This window comes from Phocoena sinus, chromosome 10 (genome assembly GCF_008692025.1).
Source record: "Phocoena sinus isolate mPhoSin1 chromosome 10, mPhoSin1.pri, whole genome shotgun sequence".
Taxonomy (NCBI): Eukaryota; Metazoa; Chordata; class Mammalia; order Artiodactyla; family Phocoenidae; genus Phocoena; species Phocoena sinus.
In genome coordinates, this window is record NC_045772.1 from 90598029 (window position 1) to 90613488 (window position 15460).

General features: G+C 40.7%; 1 protein-coding gene across 4 annotated transcripts in view; it reads right to left on the reverse strand.

Moving 5' to 3' along the window:
- The window catches only part of DERA (deoxyribose-phosphate aldolase), a 184775-nt gene extending 170354 nt beyond the window's left edge, over window positions 1–14421 (reverse strand). The window contains exon 1 of one of the 4 annotated variants that reach the window (XR_004351874.1): window positions 14315–14421. Coding sequence is in view for 2 of the 4 variants with exons in the window: in XM_032646385.1 (XP_032502276.1) it covers window positions 14315–14345 (31 nt within the window). In the remaining 2 variants the exon portion in view is untranslated. The remainder of the gene's footprint in view (window positions 1–14314) is intronic. The other 3 variants (XM_032646385.1, XM_032646387.1, XM_032646386.1) reach the window with 3 other exon arrangements.
- Window positions 14422–15460: the final 1039 nt, after the last annotated feature.

The window sequence follows — 15460 nt, forward strand, 5'->3', positions numbered from 1 at the left end:
GAGTCCATTTATACCTTTTATTACTAAAAGTTAATATTTACTGAGTACTTACGATACAGAGTACTTACAAGGACTTAACGTGCTTGTAATGACGACCCTCCAAGTCGCCAAAAAACAATTAAATTTTACCCAGTGCACTCTACTTCACACAGAGACTAAACCTTCAGAGTTCTGCTTCTCCACGGTATGACAGTGGGCAAGTTTAATTTCATTCTATTTATACATTTTTTTAAAATTTCTATGATGACTATATACTACCTATTAGGCAAAAACATCTTTTAGGGCTTCCCTGGTGGCTTAGTGGTTGAGAGTCCGCCTGCCAATGCAGGGGATACGGGTTCGTGCCCCGGTCCGGGAGGATCCCACATGCCGCGGAGCAGCTGGGCCCGTGAGCCATGGCCGCTGAGCCTGCGCGTCCGGAGCCTGTGCTCCGCAACGGGAGAGGCCACAACAGTGAGAGGCCCGCGTACCGCAAAAAAAAAAAAGATACTTAAGTTTAGGAAAATTTCATCCTAAATGGCATAAATTTTAAACATTTTTCATTCATACTTTGAAAGAGTAAAACCTCCACACTGATTCATTTTCCAAAGTTTTCAGATAGGTATGCCTCTTATGTAGGAGTTATCATCTTTGGTGTTAAGGATCAGGTAATCAACACGGTGAGAAGCAAAGTTACAGAGGAAAAAAAAATCAAAATAATTTAAAAGACATCTACTAAACAAGAGAAATAAGAGAAGGTTTCAGGAGAGTGGAGGGATTTAAGCTTGACCTCCAAGGGGGAAGGTGTGGGTAACAGGAACAGGCCAAATGATCCAGGATCCTCAAAGAGAGAGAGCAAAATATCTGGGCTTCGCACAACAGGCATTGTAAGTTGCTAGAAAAGGCACTGATGCTTCTTCATTCAGTCACTTAACAAACACTAATACAAACAATTACGGGCACCATGAAAACTACTGTTCTATGTAATATGAGGGACACAGAGACCCAACAAACACAGATGCTACCCTCGAGCAGCTTATTATAGAAAGCATCACTACAACATGCAAACACAGGACAGAAATCAGTAGGTGCCATAAGACAAGGCAAAGGACCTCAGGAGATGAGTAGTGAACAGTAAAGGAAATGAAGCAAGGCTTTAACAGAGGAGGTGAAACAATGAAAGCTGTATTTTCGGAAGATTACTGGAATAATGGCTACCATTTATTGGTAACTCATCAAGTTAAGCGTGATGGAACTATATTTCTCATTGGACATTCACACTAATTCTGCCACGAAGACATCGGGTCCATTTCAGGAAACTGAACCTCAGAGATTAAAGTACTTATCCAAGGTCACACAGCACGTGTCAGGGCTAAGATTCAAACAGCTCTCTATGATTCCAAACTCAAGCTATTTCTACGATGCCGTGTATATAAAATCTTTAGAGCGAAAAGCATATTTACTTAATTCAACTATTTGACATGCAACTTTAACAGATTTTAACAGACATTTCCACTTCCAGTCTTGTAAGAATTCCTATGTGGCTAAACCCATTCATCACCTCCTGACAGCACTATTTTTTTTTTTTAATATATGGTTCAGTTACTTTAAACGATTCATCCTTTTTTTAAACTTTTTATTTTATATTGGAGTATAGTTGATTAACAATGTTGTGTTAGTTTCAGGTGTACAGCAAAGTGATTCAGTTATACATATACATGTATCTATTCTTTTTCAAATTCTTTTCCCATTTAGGTTGTTACATAATATTGAGCAGAGTTCCCTGAGCCATACAGTAGGTGACGGCACTATTTGATTGTCCCCCCAATTCAATTACGCCTTTCTACTAAAGACCGCAATTACATTAATTTGACTAAGTCAGATTTTATATTTTTCATGAAATGGAAATACATCTTAAAGGAGCCAAATAATCAAAATAGCAAATATGAGAAGATAAGCTGTTATTCTATTTGAACAAAAAACTATAAGGAAAAGTTTAATCAAGTACGGATTTTCCTAGGGCAGATGAGAAAGACCACTGTCATGACTTAGATATGGGATAGAATGAGCGAAGTGTAGGAACAGAAGAAAAGAGGAAGAGATGAATCTACAAGGTACTTTTTATGAATGAAACACTAAGACTATGATCAATACTCTGCCATGCAGAGGAATGAATACAAAATAAAAGGCTCTGCTTGCGTGAAAGACCTGTGAAGTCCAGATGTACATTCATGAAACATCTAAAGCACCTAATGCATTTCATTATGTCCAATCATCACAGAATGCGGGGGTGCAGGGGGAGGGATAAAAACTGATCACTGGAACTTAGAGCCTTGAAAGCCCGGGAGGAATGTGATGACCAGAGAAGGAGGGAAAGGTATGAATTCCAAGCACAGAGACCATCGCAGACCTACAGTTGCACAGAATGGTAACTCTAAGCAATGACCCGAAGACTCAAAGAACTTCAGAACCAGAAGGACTCTCAGAAATCATGTGTCTGTATTTTGTTTTGTTTTCTTAATAGACTTCATTCTTTAGAGAAGTTTGAGGTTCCCAGCAAAACTGAGTGGAAGGTACAGAGACTTCCCATTTACCACCCCCCCCCCCCCCCCCCCCGCCCCCGGCCAGAGTGGCACATCTGTTACAACAAGATCAACGAACAGTCATATGTCTGTTTCACCAATTTGGAAAGCACAAGCCAGGGCAATGGAGTCCCCTACCCAAGGTCACATGGCCAGATGCTGTCAGAGAAAGGACCAAAATGCCTGGGTCCCAATCCTGTATCCTTTCCTGATAAACCACAATGCACTGGGTGAAGCATACATGGCCAAGTACAGATCCCTGGACATTCACTCCACAGGGTGCCTGATTTCACTTGACATGTAAACGTACTCTTGTCGGCACCAAAACAATTTAACTCTCTTTCAGAAGCAGAGAGAAGTCTGCTTTTTCTCTGAGGCATCTTCCGTATTAGTAGCACCAATGCCTAATGTCTAGACTCTACATGCTAATCACTAAGTCCCACAGCTTCTCTATTTTATGTAGTTACTGGCATAATATTACAACCAGTCAAACAATATTCATCTGCAGAATGAAACTGTGATTTTTTTCTTCCTGGGGCCAGATCCATGAGGTGTTTTCACTGATAAAACCCATACGAGATCTCTGCCTCATGCAAGAGATTTCCCACAGTATTTTTAAATGTTAGGAATAAATATCAATACAATGTTGACGGGTTCATTGTTTGAAACAGGGCAACGGCAGATCCCAAGGATGAGCAAAGTCTGCTTTCCTTGGCAAGAGTAAAGCTCTGTGCTTTCCCAGTGACACTTCAAAGTTTGATGAAGACAAGTTTCCCAAGGGCGGGGCCTCCCACCTTCTGTGGCCCTCGTCTCTTTCACAAAGACGTGGATAGTGTCGAGTACGCACTAGGTACTCTACGTATATGTGCTGGATGGAAGGGTTTGAGAGTATAATAATAATTACCTCCTGAAGAGTCAAAACTTTTTGAAAAAGGAAAATAAACTCTGCTTATAAAGATACAAGACTAAAATACATTTCTTGTTTCTTTGGAAAATTATCAGAAGCATTTCAGTTTCTCCCTAAATACGGAAGAAAAAAAAAAAATCTCCCCCCAAAACGCCAAAATATACAGAGCTGGAGCTACTTTGCCAAATACAAACATAAAGAGGATTGTCCCCTTCCTCCCTGAGTCCACAATACAAACTTAATAACCTCCAAGGAAATATATGTTCTTTCTCCCACCAGAAAACTAACTAAATTACCCTTTCTGGTAGACAGTATCACATCTGCGGGTATTGGGATCTTTAGGGTCTGCTCCCTCCAGTCTCTGAGACCATGGAGAAGATACTCTCGGATAAGTTACCAAAATCATCATCAGGACCACTGTTGGACTGTATTTTTCCATTTAGCCACGGCATTATTTGAATAAAATATGCTCCGTTTCAGATACAATGCACTTTTCAGATATATACACCTACTTAACTGCCTTACACTCCTGATTTTTCCGATATAAATTCACAATATGCTTTGCACGTTTGGTGACATATTTCGACTAGAAAATAAAAGGCTAAATTGTCCCCAGATTTGCTTGCAGAAGCTTTGGTAACCAAATACAAAAAACTATGACATATAAAAGATATTAACGTAAAGGTAAAAGTGACAGAGAAAGGATTTCTCAAAAAAGGAATCCAGTCGTCCCTCGGTATCCACAGGATTCGTCCCGGGAGTCCCACGGATACCAAAATCTACGGATGCTCAAATATCTTACAGAAAATGGCACAGTACAATCAGCCCTTCAGGGATGCGGAACCCACGGATACAAGCCAACTGAATACAGTAACGGAAGATTCCCTGAAACTCTAACTGATCTGGGTCACTCTGGCTTACTGCAGGGTTCTCAATATGCAGTGTTCATGAGAACCATCTGGGGAGCTTGTGAAATGTAGATTCCTGGGCTCCTCCTCTCACATGGGTAAGGAAAGCTATTGTGGAGCTCAGGAATCTGCATTTTTAACAAGCATCTCAGGTGATCCTGATTCAGGGCCAGAACCCAGCCGAGCTCCTACAATGCTAGTGGTAAATGGAGGTAACGCAATGTATTGGAATAAATCAGCAAAGACAGAGCCTGAGCCTCAAGTCCAGTACTGCCTCTAACCAGCCCTGTGACCATAGCTTTACCTTCCTTAGGTCCCCATTTATTCGTCTGTAATACAAGGTATTATCTGTGAGACTGATACCTAAGTTGCCTTCCTGCTGTGAAAAGGTGACATGTTTAAAAAAAAAAAAAAAAGAGGTAGTTTTATAAATGCAGACACTATTTATTTCCCTAGGAAACAGTGTTTGACATATTCCTAAGTAATGTTTATACAAGGATCTCTACATCAGAGATAATAGTCTGTAGACCTTAAACATGCCAGACATCTAGTTCAATGCCAAATGTTAGACACTGAATGAAATCACACACTTACACACACACAAACACACCTCTACCTTGTGGCTATGGGGCAGGAGTTGTGTCCACTAGGTGTTCAGTTGCAAAGCTTACCTGACTCTGAATTACAAGAGCAGTTAATTTGGATATTTTTACCAGACATTAAACACCACAATCTTGACATTATTAACCACATTCCAGGAGAACCAAAGTACCACTTAAGTAGCACCTTTTTAGGAAGTAATTACCAGAGGCTGCTCTTATCTCAGACTTTGCTTTAGGGGAAGTAGGCCTGACTCTACAAAGACAGAAGTTGCAGCCCGGGAGAGTCTCAACACTTACAAATCTGTATAGTTTGCTGGAGCGGAGATGAAACATTTATCCCTCCCGTGTGACCACTTTGGTTTCCAGGGAAATGACTCTTCATGGCTGAGGCAGGCAGAGGAGAGGGACATCCACAGATGCGCACACACCACACACCAAAGTTAACTGAAAAATTTCAAAGTGCCTTTTTATGCCTTTAACTCAAAGATGAACACATTTCAAGGTGACACAATCCTCCAGTGACAGGCAGCGTTTTAAAAGGGCCAGCGCTCTCCACTTAATTTCTAGTGACACGTCTAAATCACATCCTCCAGGGCTCTCTCCGCTGTCTCGTTGACTAGTCTTTCTTTCCCGGCAGAGGTATCCCATTTCAAATGAGCGCCTGAACTTCGTGTTCCCTCCTAACAATTAAAATCCACAGAGCTCAGATGCTTTAAAAAAATTTTTGTTTGTTTTTTTTTAATTAGCAGGCACCATGGAAAACTTTTATTTATTTGATTATACAACAAACCCAAATGATTATAGTTCCTTCTGTTTACCAAAACAGTAGCAGAAAAATTAAACACAGTCTCATCACTCATGCTTATAAGCAAATGGTAAAAGACTTCTAAGGTAAAAAACAAAGTTTGAGTTCAGAAAAGGATGCCCAATTTAAAACCTAAAAGCGTACACGATCGTTATATTGACTCTGTGGATGAATTTCATACATAGAATACGAAGGGTTTTTTTCTTCTTTCTTCACTAAAATATTACTGTTAGCCATTACAGAATGAGAAGATTACACTAGAAATCTGGAAATTGGGTTCCTATAGTTAATGAAACATGCCAGGCTGTTTTGGGTAAGTTCCTTTGCAGAAACTACTCCCTGTCAAAAACATCCTTTCCAAAAACCTCCCCTGGACTACCTGTAAATTCCTCCATCACTTCCAATCTGATTACTTCTATATGGTCACCTGTATCCTCCTGTGATGATGTACATGACAGTGTCCCTTCGTTGATTGTGAGCTGCAGGAAAGCAGGGACCAGGCTATGGTCACTCTGGTATCCCAGCCATTACCACGAGCAACAAGTAACCAGTGCCAGGAACAGCAGGAACTCTACTTTGTTTTTGGGGTTTTTTTTTAAATGTGTATAAATTTATAATACATAAGAATAAAATTTTTAAATGCATTCTGGTCCCCTCCCCTCCTAAACAACTGTCCTAACCCCCCACCGCGGGAGGGTGTGAGTCATTTGAGCCAGGTCAGAAGGGGGACTAACTATGGCCCAGAGTGGGCTATGGGAGCCCAACAAGCTAGGGAGGCACTTAAGCACGGCGGGTAGGCCGGAGTCCAATGGCAACACAGAGGGTGTCTGCACGAAGGGAAGGGGTAGCCAGACATGGGAGTCGAGACAAGCAGGAAAAGGAGGCTATCTACGTGGATGGGCAGCCTGGCCCAGAGAGCCATAGACCTGCTGGGGGCTATCAATGTGGGCAGCAGCCTGACACAAGCAGTTGGAGCCCAGGCTGGATGAAGGTACCCAGCTCAGAGTGTCAGAACCTGAGTAAGTCCAGAAGAATGTCTACTGGCCGTGGAGTATGTACAGCCCAGCACGTGAAGGGTTTCAAATATGCAAAGAGAGAAAAATGGAACAAATCCGTGGTATTGTACTGCAATTGGAGGAATCAGTCTGACTCCTGGTTTTCACTATATAGAGAGATATAGACAGATGATAAGTAGACAGCTACAGAAGTAAACGTGTGGGTGTTGTGTGTGTGTACACATTCTCTAGCTCTACGAAGTAAGGGGATTCAGAGCAGAGACATTCCAGTCACCATACGCATACCTACCGCCGAGATCATGGCATCTAAATACCATTATCCTCCGAAAGAAACATTCCTTGGAGAAAGAGCTGACTCTAGTGCTGGGACAGGGGAAGTATAAGATAAGCCTGGGACACCTTGTTAAGCCAAAAAAGAATGAAGTACTTCAAAAATAATGGTACACGTCAGAAAGAGAGAGAAGCTAGAATGAAGCGGCTCCCCTTAGCAAAATCTAAACAATTTGAATATTAAATAATAATAGTAACAATTACAACCCATTTGGAAAAAATAGGAAACCTCAAATATATACTAATATAGACAAACATAAATAAATTGAAAATCTGCAGAGAAACAGGGTACTTAAATAGTTTCAAAGTACCACCACACAAAATACACATGAATTACAAAGGTTAAAAGTAACTTTACAGGGCTTCCCTGGTGGCGCAGTGGTTGAGAGTCTGCCTGCCAATGCAGGGGACACGGGTTCAAGCCCTGGTCTGGGAAGATCCCACGTGCCACGGAGCAGCTGGGCCCGTGAGCTACAAATACTGAGCTCTGCGCGTCTGGAGCCTGTGAGGCCCGCGACAGTGAGAGGCCCGCGCACCGCGATGAAGAGTGGCCCCCGCTTGCCACAACTAGAGAAAGCCCTCGCACAGAAACGAAGACCCAACACAGCCAAAAATAAATAAATTTATAAAAAAAAAAAAAAAAAAAAAGAATTTAAAAAAAAAAAAAAGTAACTTTACAGTGGTGAAGCCTAGGAGACAGCACCTTAATCGAATAATCAAAATGAACACTATCAATAATGAGACAAGTCAATACCATGTGCTACCTAACAGGATACAATGAGAAGAACACAGCATCATTTCTGTGAAATTCCTGCCAGAGATGCATAATCTGAATCTAACCACGGAAAAAACACTGCAAACAGAAACGGAGGAACATCCTATAAAATAACTGGCCCGTATGCTGCAAAAGTCAATGAGACACTGAGCAATCATTTCAGCCTAAAGGCTAAAAAGACAGACAATTAAAGGCAACATATGATTGTGAAACGGATCTTTTTGAAATAAAAAACATTGTTTGGACAACTGGCCAAACGTGAATGAAGCTGGTGGATTGGATGGTAATAATGTGTCCACGTTAAAGGTTTCACTTTGAGGACTGCAGGGTTGTTGCAGCCTTTGAGGAAACTGTCCTTACCCATAGGAAATACTCAAGTATCCAGGGGTGGTGGTGCATCATGTCAGTCCACCGTGTTCCTCAGGTGGTTCAAAGGAAAAAGTTCTTTCTACTGCACTTATAACTTCCCTAAAAGTTTGACACTGCTTTAAAGTTAAAAAAAAAAAATACAGCAAAAAACTTCTGTTATTCTGGTTTATAATCAATACAGGTTTCCCCTACTATCTGAAAGTAGAGGGCTCCTAGGAAACCTTTGGTCAGCCGAACTGGCACAAAGTGAAAAGTGTCACCCACTTTCCGAAAGTTCTCATTATGCCATTTCGCTCTTATGGAAGACCTATATTAGTAGGTCTAGTAACTTTTCGTAAAAGCAAAAATTTTTTTGAATTTCTTTCCTTTAGTGAACACAGGTACTAATGCAGGCATTTCATAAGTGAAGTGGCGTAAGGTAACCAAGTGCAGTGGGATACCTGTACTCAGTGGAAGATAATAAATTCATGTGTAAGATCAGAATTACATAAAAATAATTATTTTCATATTATCTTTCTTCCCTAGTACCTAGAATATTACACATACACACAGAGGCAGCTATGGCGTAAAGCAAACAATAAAGAACTTGTAGTCAGATGTTCTGGATTTGAATCATTACCTATGAAGCGAAAATAACAACTTACCCCAAAGGATTACTGGGAGAATTAAAAGAGGTAATGTTTGCAAAAGTATCACAGTAAACCTAAAGAAATATACATATACTAAGTATTAAAGAGAAAAAACATTGGATTCAGATATAAAATCCACACTAATTTAAAATATGGCACAAATCAATTTTACAGTTAAGAAGAAATCTCCAGTTAACTCCACTTGGGAAATCCCCTGCAGAAATCTAATAATTTTTAATTCTATTCTTACCTAATCTTCAATGCCCTTCTGTCTCTCAAAAAATAAACAACAAAAGGGATTCTGGAAAGGTAATTCACGTTGTTTCTCACCTGAAATCTATAGACTCCTTAAACTGCCTTGTTTATAACTAAAGAGATTCCAGTTCTCAGGAAACTATAAAAAGAGGTCCCAAAATTAGAAATCCAAAAAAAACAAACCAAAAAAAAAAAGACAAAAAAGTTACCTCAAATCAACAAAAGATAATTATCAAAATTTTTCTCCATCTTCTTCTTTCTTTCTCTCTCTCTCTCTCTTTCTTTTTCTTTCTACACCTAAAGATCACATCAAGAGACAGGATTGTTTTTTAAACCCAGGAAGCCAAAGTAAGCCCAAAGACTAGAGTGTGAGAGCTGGGGTTTTCAAAAACACAGAGAGACAAGAAAAAGAAAACAAACCAAAAAAAAAACCTGAGGGCTTGGAGCTCACTCCCAGGTCCCCACCCCATGATGCCCTGAGGCACATCAGCACACCTACCTGAAGAAATCCCAGAGGAAGGCTGGCTTTAAGATGCCAGCCCAGAAAATTTCTTATTCAGTTACATCTAAGCTTACTCTCATAATCCACCAAAGTTTGGATATTTCCATTCTCCCTCAGGATAAACTTCATCTTCCCCCAAACAAATTGCAATGGTTAAGATGTGGGTTATGCAACAAGACCTACTGTATAGCACAGGGAACTCTGCTCAATATTATGTAACAACCTAAATGGGAAAAGAATTTGAAAAAGAATAGATACATGTATATATATATATAAAACTGAATCACTTTGCTGTACACCTGAAACTAACACAACATTGTTAACCAACTATACTCCAATATAAAATAAAAAGTTAAAAAAAAAAGATACAGGTTATGGTAATAAAACAAAAATCTTTCACACAGACACAGGCAAATCAAAGCTAAGAAATTCACAGTAAAATTATTCACTAGCTATCGACTTGCCTTCTCTTACATCACAGATCGAGTGCCCCAGGCAGCACATATAGACCAATTGCAGTGGTGAAGCACGTAGTGTTAGCACCAAACCATCTAGGTGTGAATTCTGGCTCTGCCACGTTAGCTCTGCCTAACTGGCTTTTGGCAAGTTACTTCAACTCTCTATACCTCAGTTTGCACATCTGTAGAACAGAGATCATAATAAAATCTTCACAGGGCTGTTGTGAAGACTAAATGAGATAATGCAAAAAGCACTCAGTATAGTACCTGGCACAAAACTAAAGCTCTATGGTAACCACCATCATTATACCCAGTACCTAGGCATAGTGTCTAGTGTTAAATAAAGAATTATTGTGCAAGCAAACCATGCTTTGCCTAACTTTAAAGTTTAAGATTCCAGTCAAAAAAATGTTTTTTTAACTTTTCTAAGATAACTTTGCAGTGGAAAAATCACCACCACCAAAATCAGAAGCATTCTACACCAAAGTTATGCCTTAGCACAAGTGGCAGAAATGAGCTACTTACATTTTGATTCTCATCGAAGTTCTTAAAGGGAAAATAAAAGTTACAAGGCCAAGACGGCCAGAACTCTGTTATGGCAACTCATTTAAGGTGGTTTAGGCACAACTATCTAATTTCTTAAATAGACAAAAATAAATGCAAAGTAACTGCATATCACATTTGCACTTATTTTAATTGTAGTTTTGGCTTGATGCCCAGCTAGGGATCGGACCTAGCTCTGTGAAGACAGGGACTACCCTTGTCCATCTTGTATCCCCAGAGCCCAGGGTAATACTACCCAGTTGACAATCGGTACTCGATAACTACTTTTTGGATGAATAACAGTGCTTTGTAAAATATAAAATCCCGTCTTCCTTCTTGGTTTGGCAACTGATCCAGAACTGATCTCGTTTATCTGTATTTTAAGCAAATAAACTGCCCCTTCTGTTTGTTCTGACTTGGATTACAAAAAATGCCCCTACAGAGCAAAACATTCCTCAGTAATCATGGTCCCTGATCATTCCAATTGTGGATATATGCCTAAAACAATCTCTTTTTACTGCAACACAGGAAATTCGTAGAATTGTCCCCATCCTGTCCCAGTTAAAAATCAGTTTTCAATTAGTTTTTTTGTTTTTCAGATATCTTTGTAAATTTCCTTTCTGAACACAAGACCTTACAGATATACAGACAGATACAAAGCAGAGACCCTTTAGAAGTCACCTAATACAAACACCCCCATTTTCCAGATGCCTCCAAAGAAAATCACATTTGAAAGGAAGCCACACTGCCAACATCCTTCGTAAGCCTCTTGAGATCTCTTTAAAGACAGAAGTAACAAAATTGAATTGTAACGTTATTCAGAAAAGAGGGAGAAGGTAGAGACTGCACAGCACCTGTCCACACACAGGGCCCAGGTGGATACCCCAGTGCTCCCAAGCAAGGAGTAGTTCTAAATTCACTCCTGCATTCAGCAGGCATGTTTGTGGGCCTTCCGTGTGCCAGACACTATCCTAACTGCCTGGGATACATCAATGAAAAAAAGAAAGATCACTGCCCCTGCTGCACCTACATTTTAGGCAAAACTTAAGAGGCATCTAGCAGAATAAGGAAAAGAACATCATCGGTCCATTTTAATAGAATGCAAAGGGCCAGAAGCACTCCATAGAGCCCTAAAGATCTTTAAGCCAGTGGTTCTCAAATCTGAGTGCATTTCAGAACCACTTTAAAACCACCAGAATGCCAGGGCCCACCCCCAGAGTTTCTGACTCATTAAGAGATCAATGTGGCCTGAGAATTTGCATTTCTAATGAGCTGTCACCTAATGTTAATGCTGTAGGTCCCAGAACCACACTCTGAGAACTGCTGATCTACTGTTCAAAGAAAGCAAGTAGCCTGGCCAAAGCCCCAGGCTGGAGCTAGACCAGATTTAGGGTTCTTTTTCCTTCTGATTCCAAACTGGTCAAGCCTTCTCCATAGGAGGACACAGCTGTCACCTACCCACTTAATGGCAAACACTGCCCAAAGAAAAAGAGGTTTTTAGCTTTATGCATAAGTTGGAGAAAATCAGAAATTAATGTTTTAAGTAGAAAATATCTTAAACAGATAGGATTGATCACTAAACACTGACATAAAAATGAACATTAGAGGGTCTGTTCTTTCTTTCTCATGTCCAATGGGTCCATAAAAGAATGTTTTCCTTGAAGGTTTTATCATGAGGGTCAGATTCAGTCTCAAATGAACCTATTTATTAAAAAAAAAAAGTCTATTAACAAGAAGTATATACATGCACTACAATATAAATTAGTGACTGTATCAGTAACAATTTTAGTTTTTTTGTTCCAACTGTATTTTCTAAAATTTTTACAATAAACATGAATTCCTTCATAATAAGGGAATAAAAGTTTATTTCTTTAAAAAAGTTAGTGTTTATTTTAAAAGACTTTTAATTAGAAAACTCTATAAAAGACATCAACTAATAAAATGCATAAATTAATACTGAATGATTTTTTTTCCTAGTACATAAATATTTCAAATAATTTATTTTAGGCCAAATCTCTGTCTGGATTAATGATTAATACCAGTGAAGGAAAAACACGCTAGAAATATATCTGATGTTATTTAAACAAAGAGAATAAAACAAAACTATGATCATTTAAATAGCTGCATAAAAATCACATTTACTATTATTCTACATAGCAATTGATTTTTGTCTATACTGTTACTTTTCAACAAATGAATGGATGTGATTCTAATTCTTGCAAATAAAGTAAAAAAAGTTCTATGTCAACTATACCTCAATAAGAAAAAGAAAGAGAAAAAGGTTTGTGTTTCTTGAAAGAAAAATAAACTGCTAAGTTTTGGGGAAATAACAGTGCATCAAATGGCGAACAAAGTCACGCAGCCATACCCTGAAGATACCAAGATGACTAAGACCCACAGCCCATCCCCATCCCCCATCCATCATCTTTCTGGATCTTCCAATCTAGGGAACTCCTTTATTACTAAAGTCCACATTCCAAAGATAGAACTAGAGTTTAAAATATAACCTGCTAAAGGGCAGTGAGTAAAGGCGAATCAGTTCGGCGAGGAAATCACCTGCCTTTATAAAGACAAGCTCTTACCATTCGACAAAAGTTCTGGACCATCTCATGAAGCCTAGCCTCTAGTTAGAACAGTCACTTTTAAAGAAAAAAGTGTACCCGTATGACTTACATACAATTTATAGCTAATTTTCTCAAAACTGGCCCCTAAAAACAGAATTCACCTTTTAACACTATTACTGTACATACTTACTTGGTACATTGTGAGTACCTAGTAAACTATTATATACTTACTATATAATACTATTATATACTTACTATGTACTCACAATGTGCCAAACAATTAACATCCTCTCATTTAATCTCCAAACCAATTTATAAGGTAAGTGCTATTATAATCATTTTACAGATTAAGAAATTTAAGCACAGAGTGATTAAGTTATTTGCCCAAAGTCACAGAGCTAAACTGAAGATCCAGGATACCGATATGCAAGCTATAATACTTAAACTGAGATCCTTAACCTTTGGCTCCATCATGGTTTTGCTATGTTTGAATTGCGAATTTTTCACATTTTGGGAAATCAAAACTAAGTTTTCTTGCCAGAAATATTTTAGAACATCAATGAAATGCAATAAATGAGGAAATAATCCAAGCACTTTTAGAAGTCGCTGTACTTCTAAAAATCACACAATTTACATTAAGTTACATAGTCCAGAGACAACTTTTCCAACAGCACGATCACTCTGGGGATACGGCTGTGTTAACAATTACCTATGGAAAACCCGGCATTAAATCGCACAAGATAATTCTATTAGGAGCGTGGACGGGAGGTTTTCATCTGGTTTGTCTGGGGGTCTTTAGGGGTTTTTTGTTGTTGCTGTTCTTCGCAACCAGGTGAGCTAATGAGTTGGAATATAAAAGTCTAATCCATTCCTATTCCTTTCACTTATAAATATAAGGCTTGAGAGTCAAGGTTTGCGGGGTCCACGTGCGCAGGGGCTGTGTCTCCCAGGTGCGGCCCCCATGCCTACGCCTCCCGCCCCGGGGAGCACGCGCCCAGGGACCCCTGGCCAGGGCACCGGGCGGCGTGAGGCTCGAAGAGACAGGGGACCGGAGCAACGGAGAGGGGAGAGAGCGACCGCGGGCCCTTACCGAGCTCCGTGCCTCGCTGGTGCGCCGACATGGTACGGCCGCCACTGCACAGTCCGGCCCCGCGCGCCCGCCGGCCCGCCTGCCTTAGCTCTGCCCTTCCTGCTTCCGCGCACGCCGCACGCCCCGCCCTCTCCGCTCTAGGGGCGGAGCCCCCGGCCGGGCCGCGGAGGCGGGATCCCGGGTCTTTTTCTCTGCCAGGAAAAGCCGTTGCGCGCATTCCTCGGTCTTCTCCACCAGGTGCGGAACTCGCGTACTAACTCCCGCAAACCATGCTGCCAGAACTAGTGGTGAAACCCTTAAGTTGCTGACTGTACTGAATAAAAGCATTTAGAGACTTTTCACCGTAGGATTACAGAACAAGAAGGGAGAGGATCCTTCCAATTACTGCCTGAGACCAGAGCTCGAGGACCCCACACCTGAAACGGGAGCGGTGATCCCTTAGCCTGGTAAGGGCGGCCAACCAGCAAACTGGGGCCCGGTGCCATGTGACTTCTACGCTTGGCTTCCTGAAGAGAAGAAACTCTGTGGCTAGAAAAACCAGGGGGCCTGGGAGTGGGAAGAACTGGGGTCTCAGCTTTGCTCCGGCAGCGATTAAGTGTGACACTGGGCCATCAACTGCCCTTCTAAGCTTCATTTTCCTTATCTGTAAGAAAGCACCTTGACAACATCTTTTTTTTTTTTAATTATTTATTTATTTTTGGCTGTGTTGGGTCTTCGTTGCTGCGTGCAGGCTTTCTCTAGTTGTGGCAAATGGGGGCTACTCTTCGTTGCGGTGCATGGGCTTCTCATTGTGGTGGCTTCTTTTGTTGCAGAGCATGGCCACTAGGTGGGCAGGCTTCAGTAGTTGTGGCTCGCAGGCTCAGTAGTTATGGCGCACGGGCTTAGTTGCTCTGCGACATGTGGGATCTTCCCTGACCAGGGCTCGAACCTGTGTTCCCTGCGTTGGCAGGCGGATTCTTAACCACTGCGCCACCAGGGAAGTCCCTTAACAACATCTTGGAGCTCTAAAATTCTCCTTCTGTGATACTAAGAATTTTTTCAGGCTTTTTTTGTGAGCAGGAGGTTAAAGTTATCTGGAGTCACTCAACACAGGCTACTAATCAACTCTGTACTCATGGTCAGAGACAGCTCCACTCTGCTGAAAGA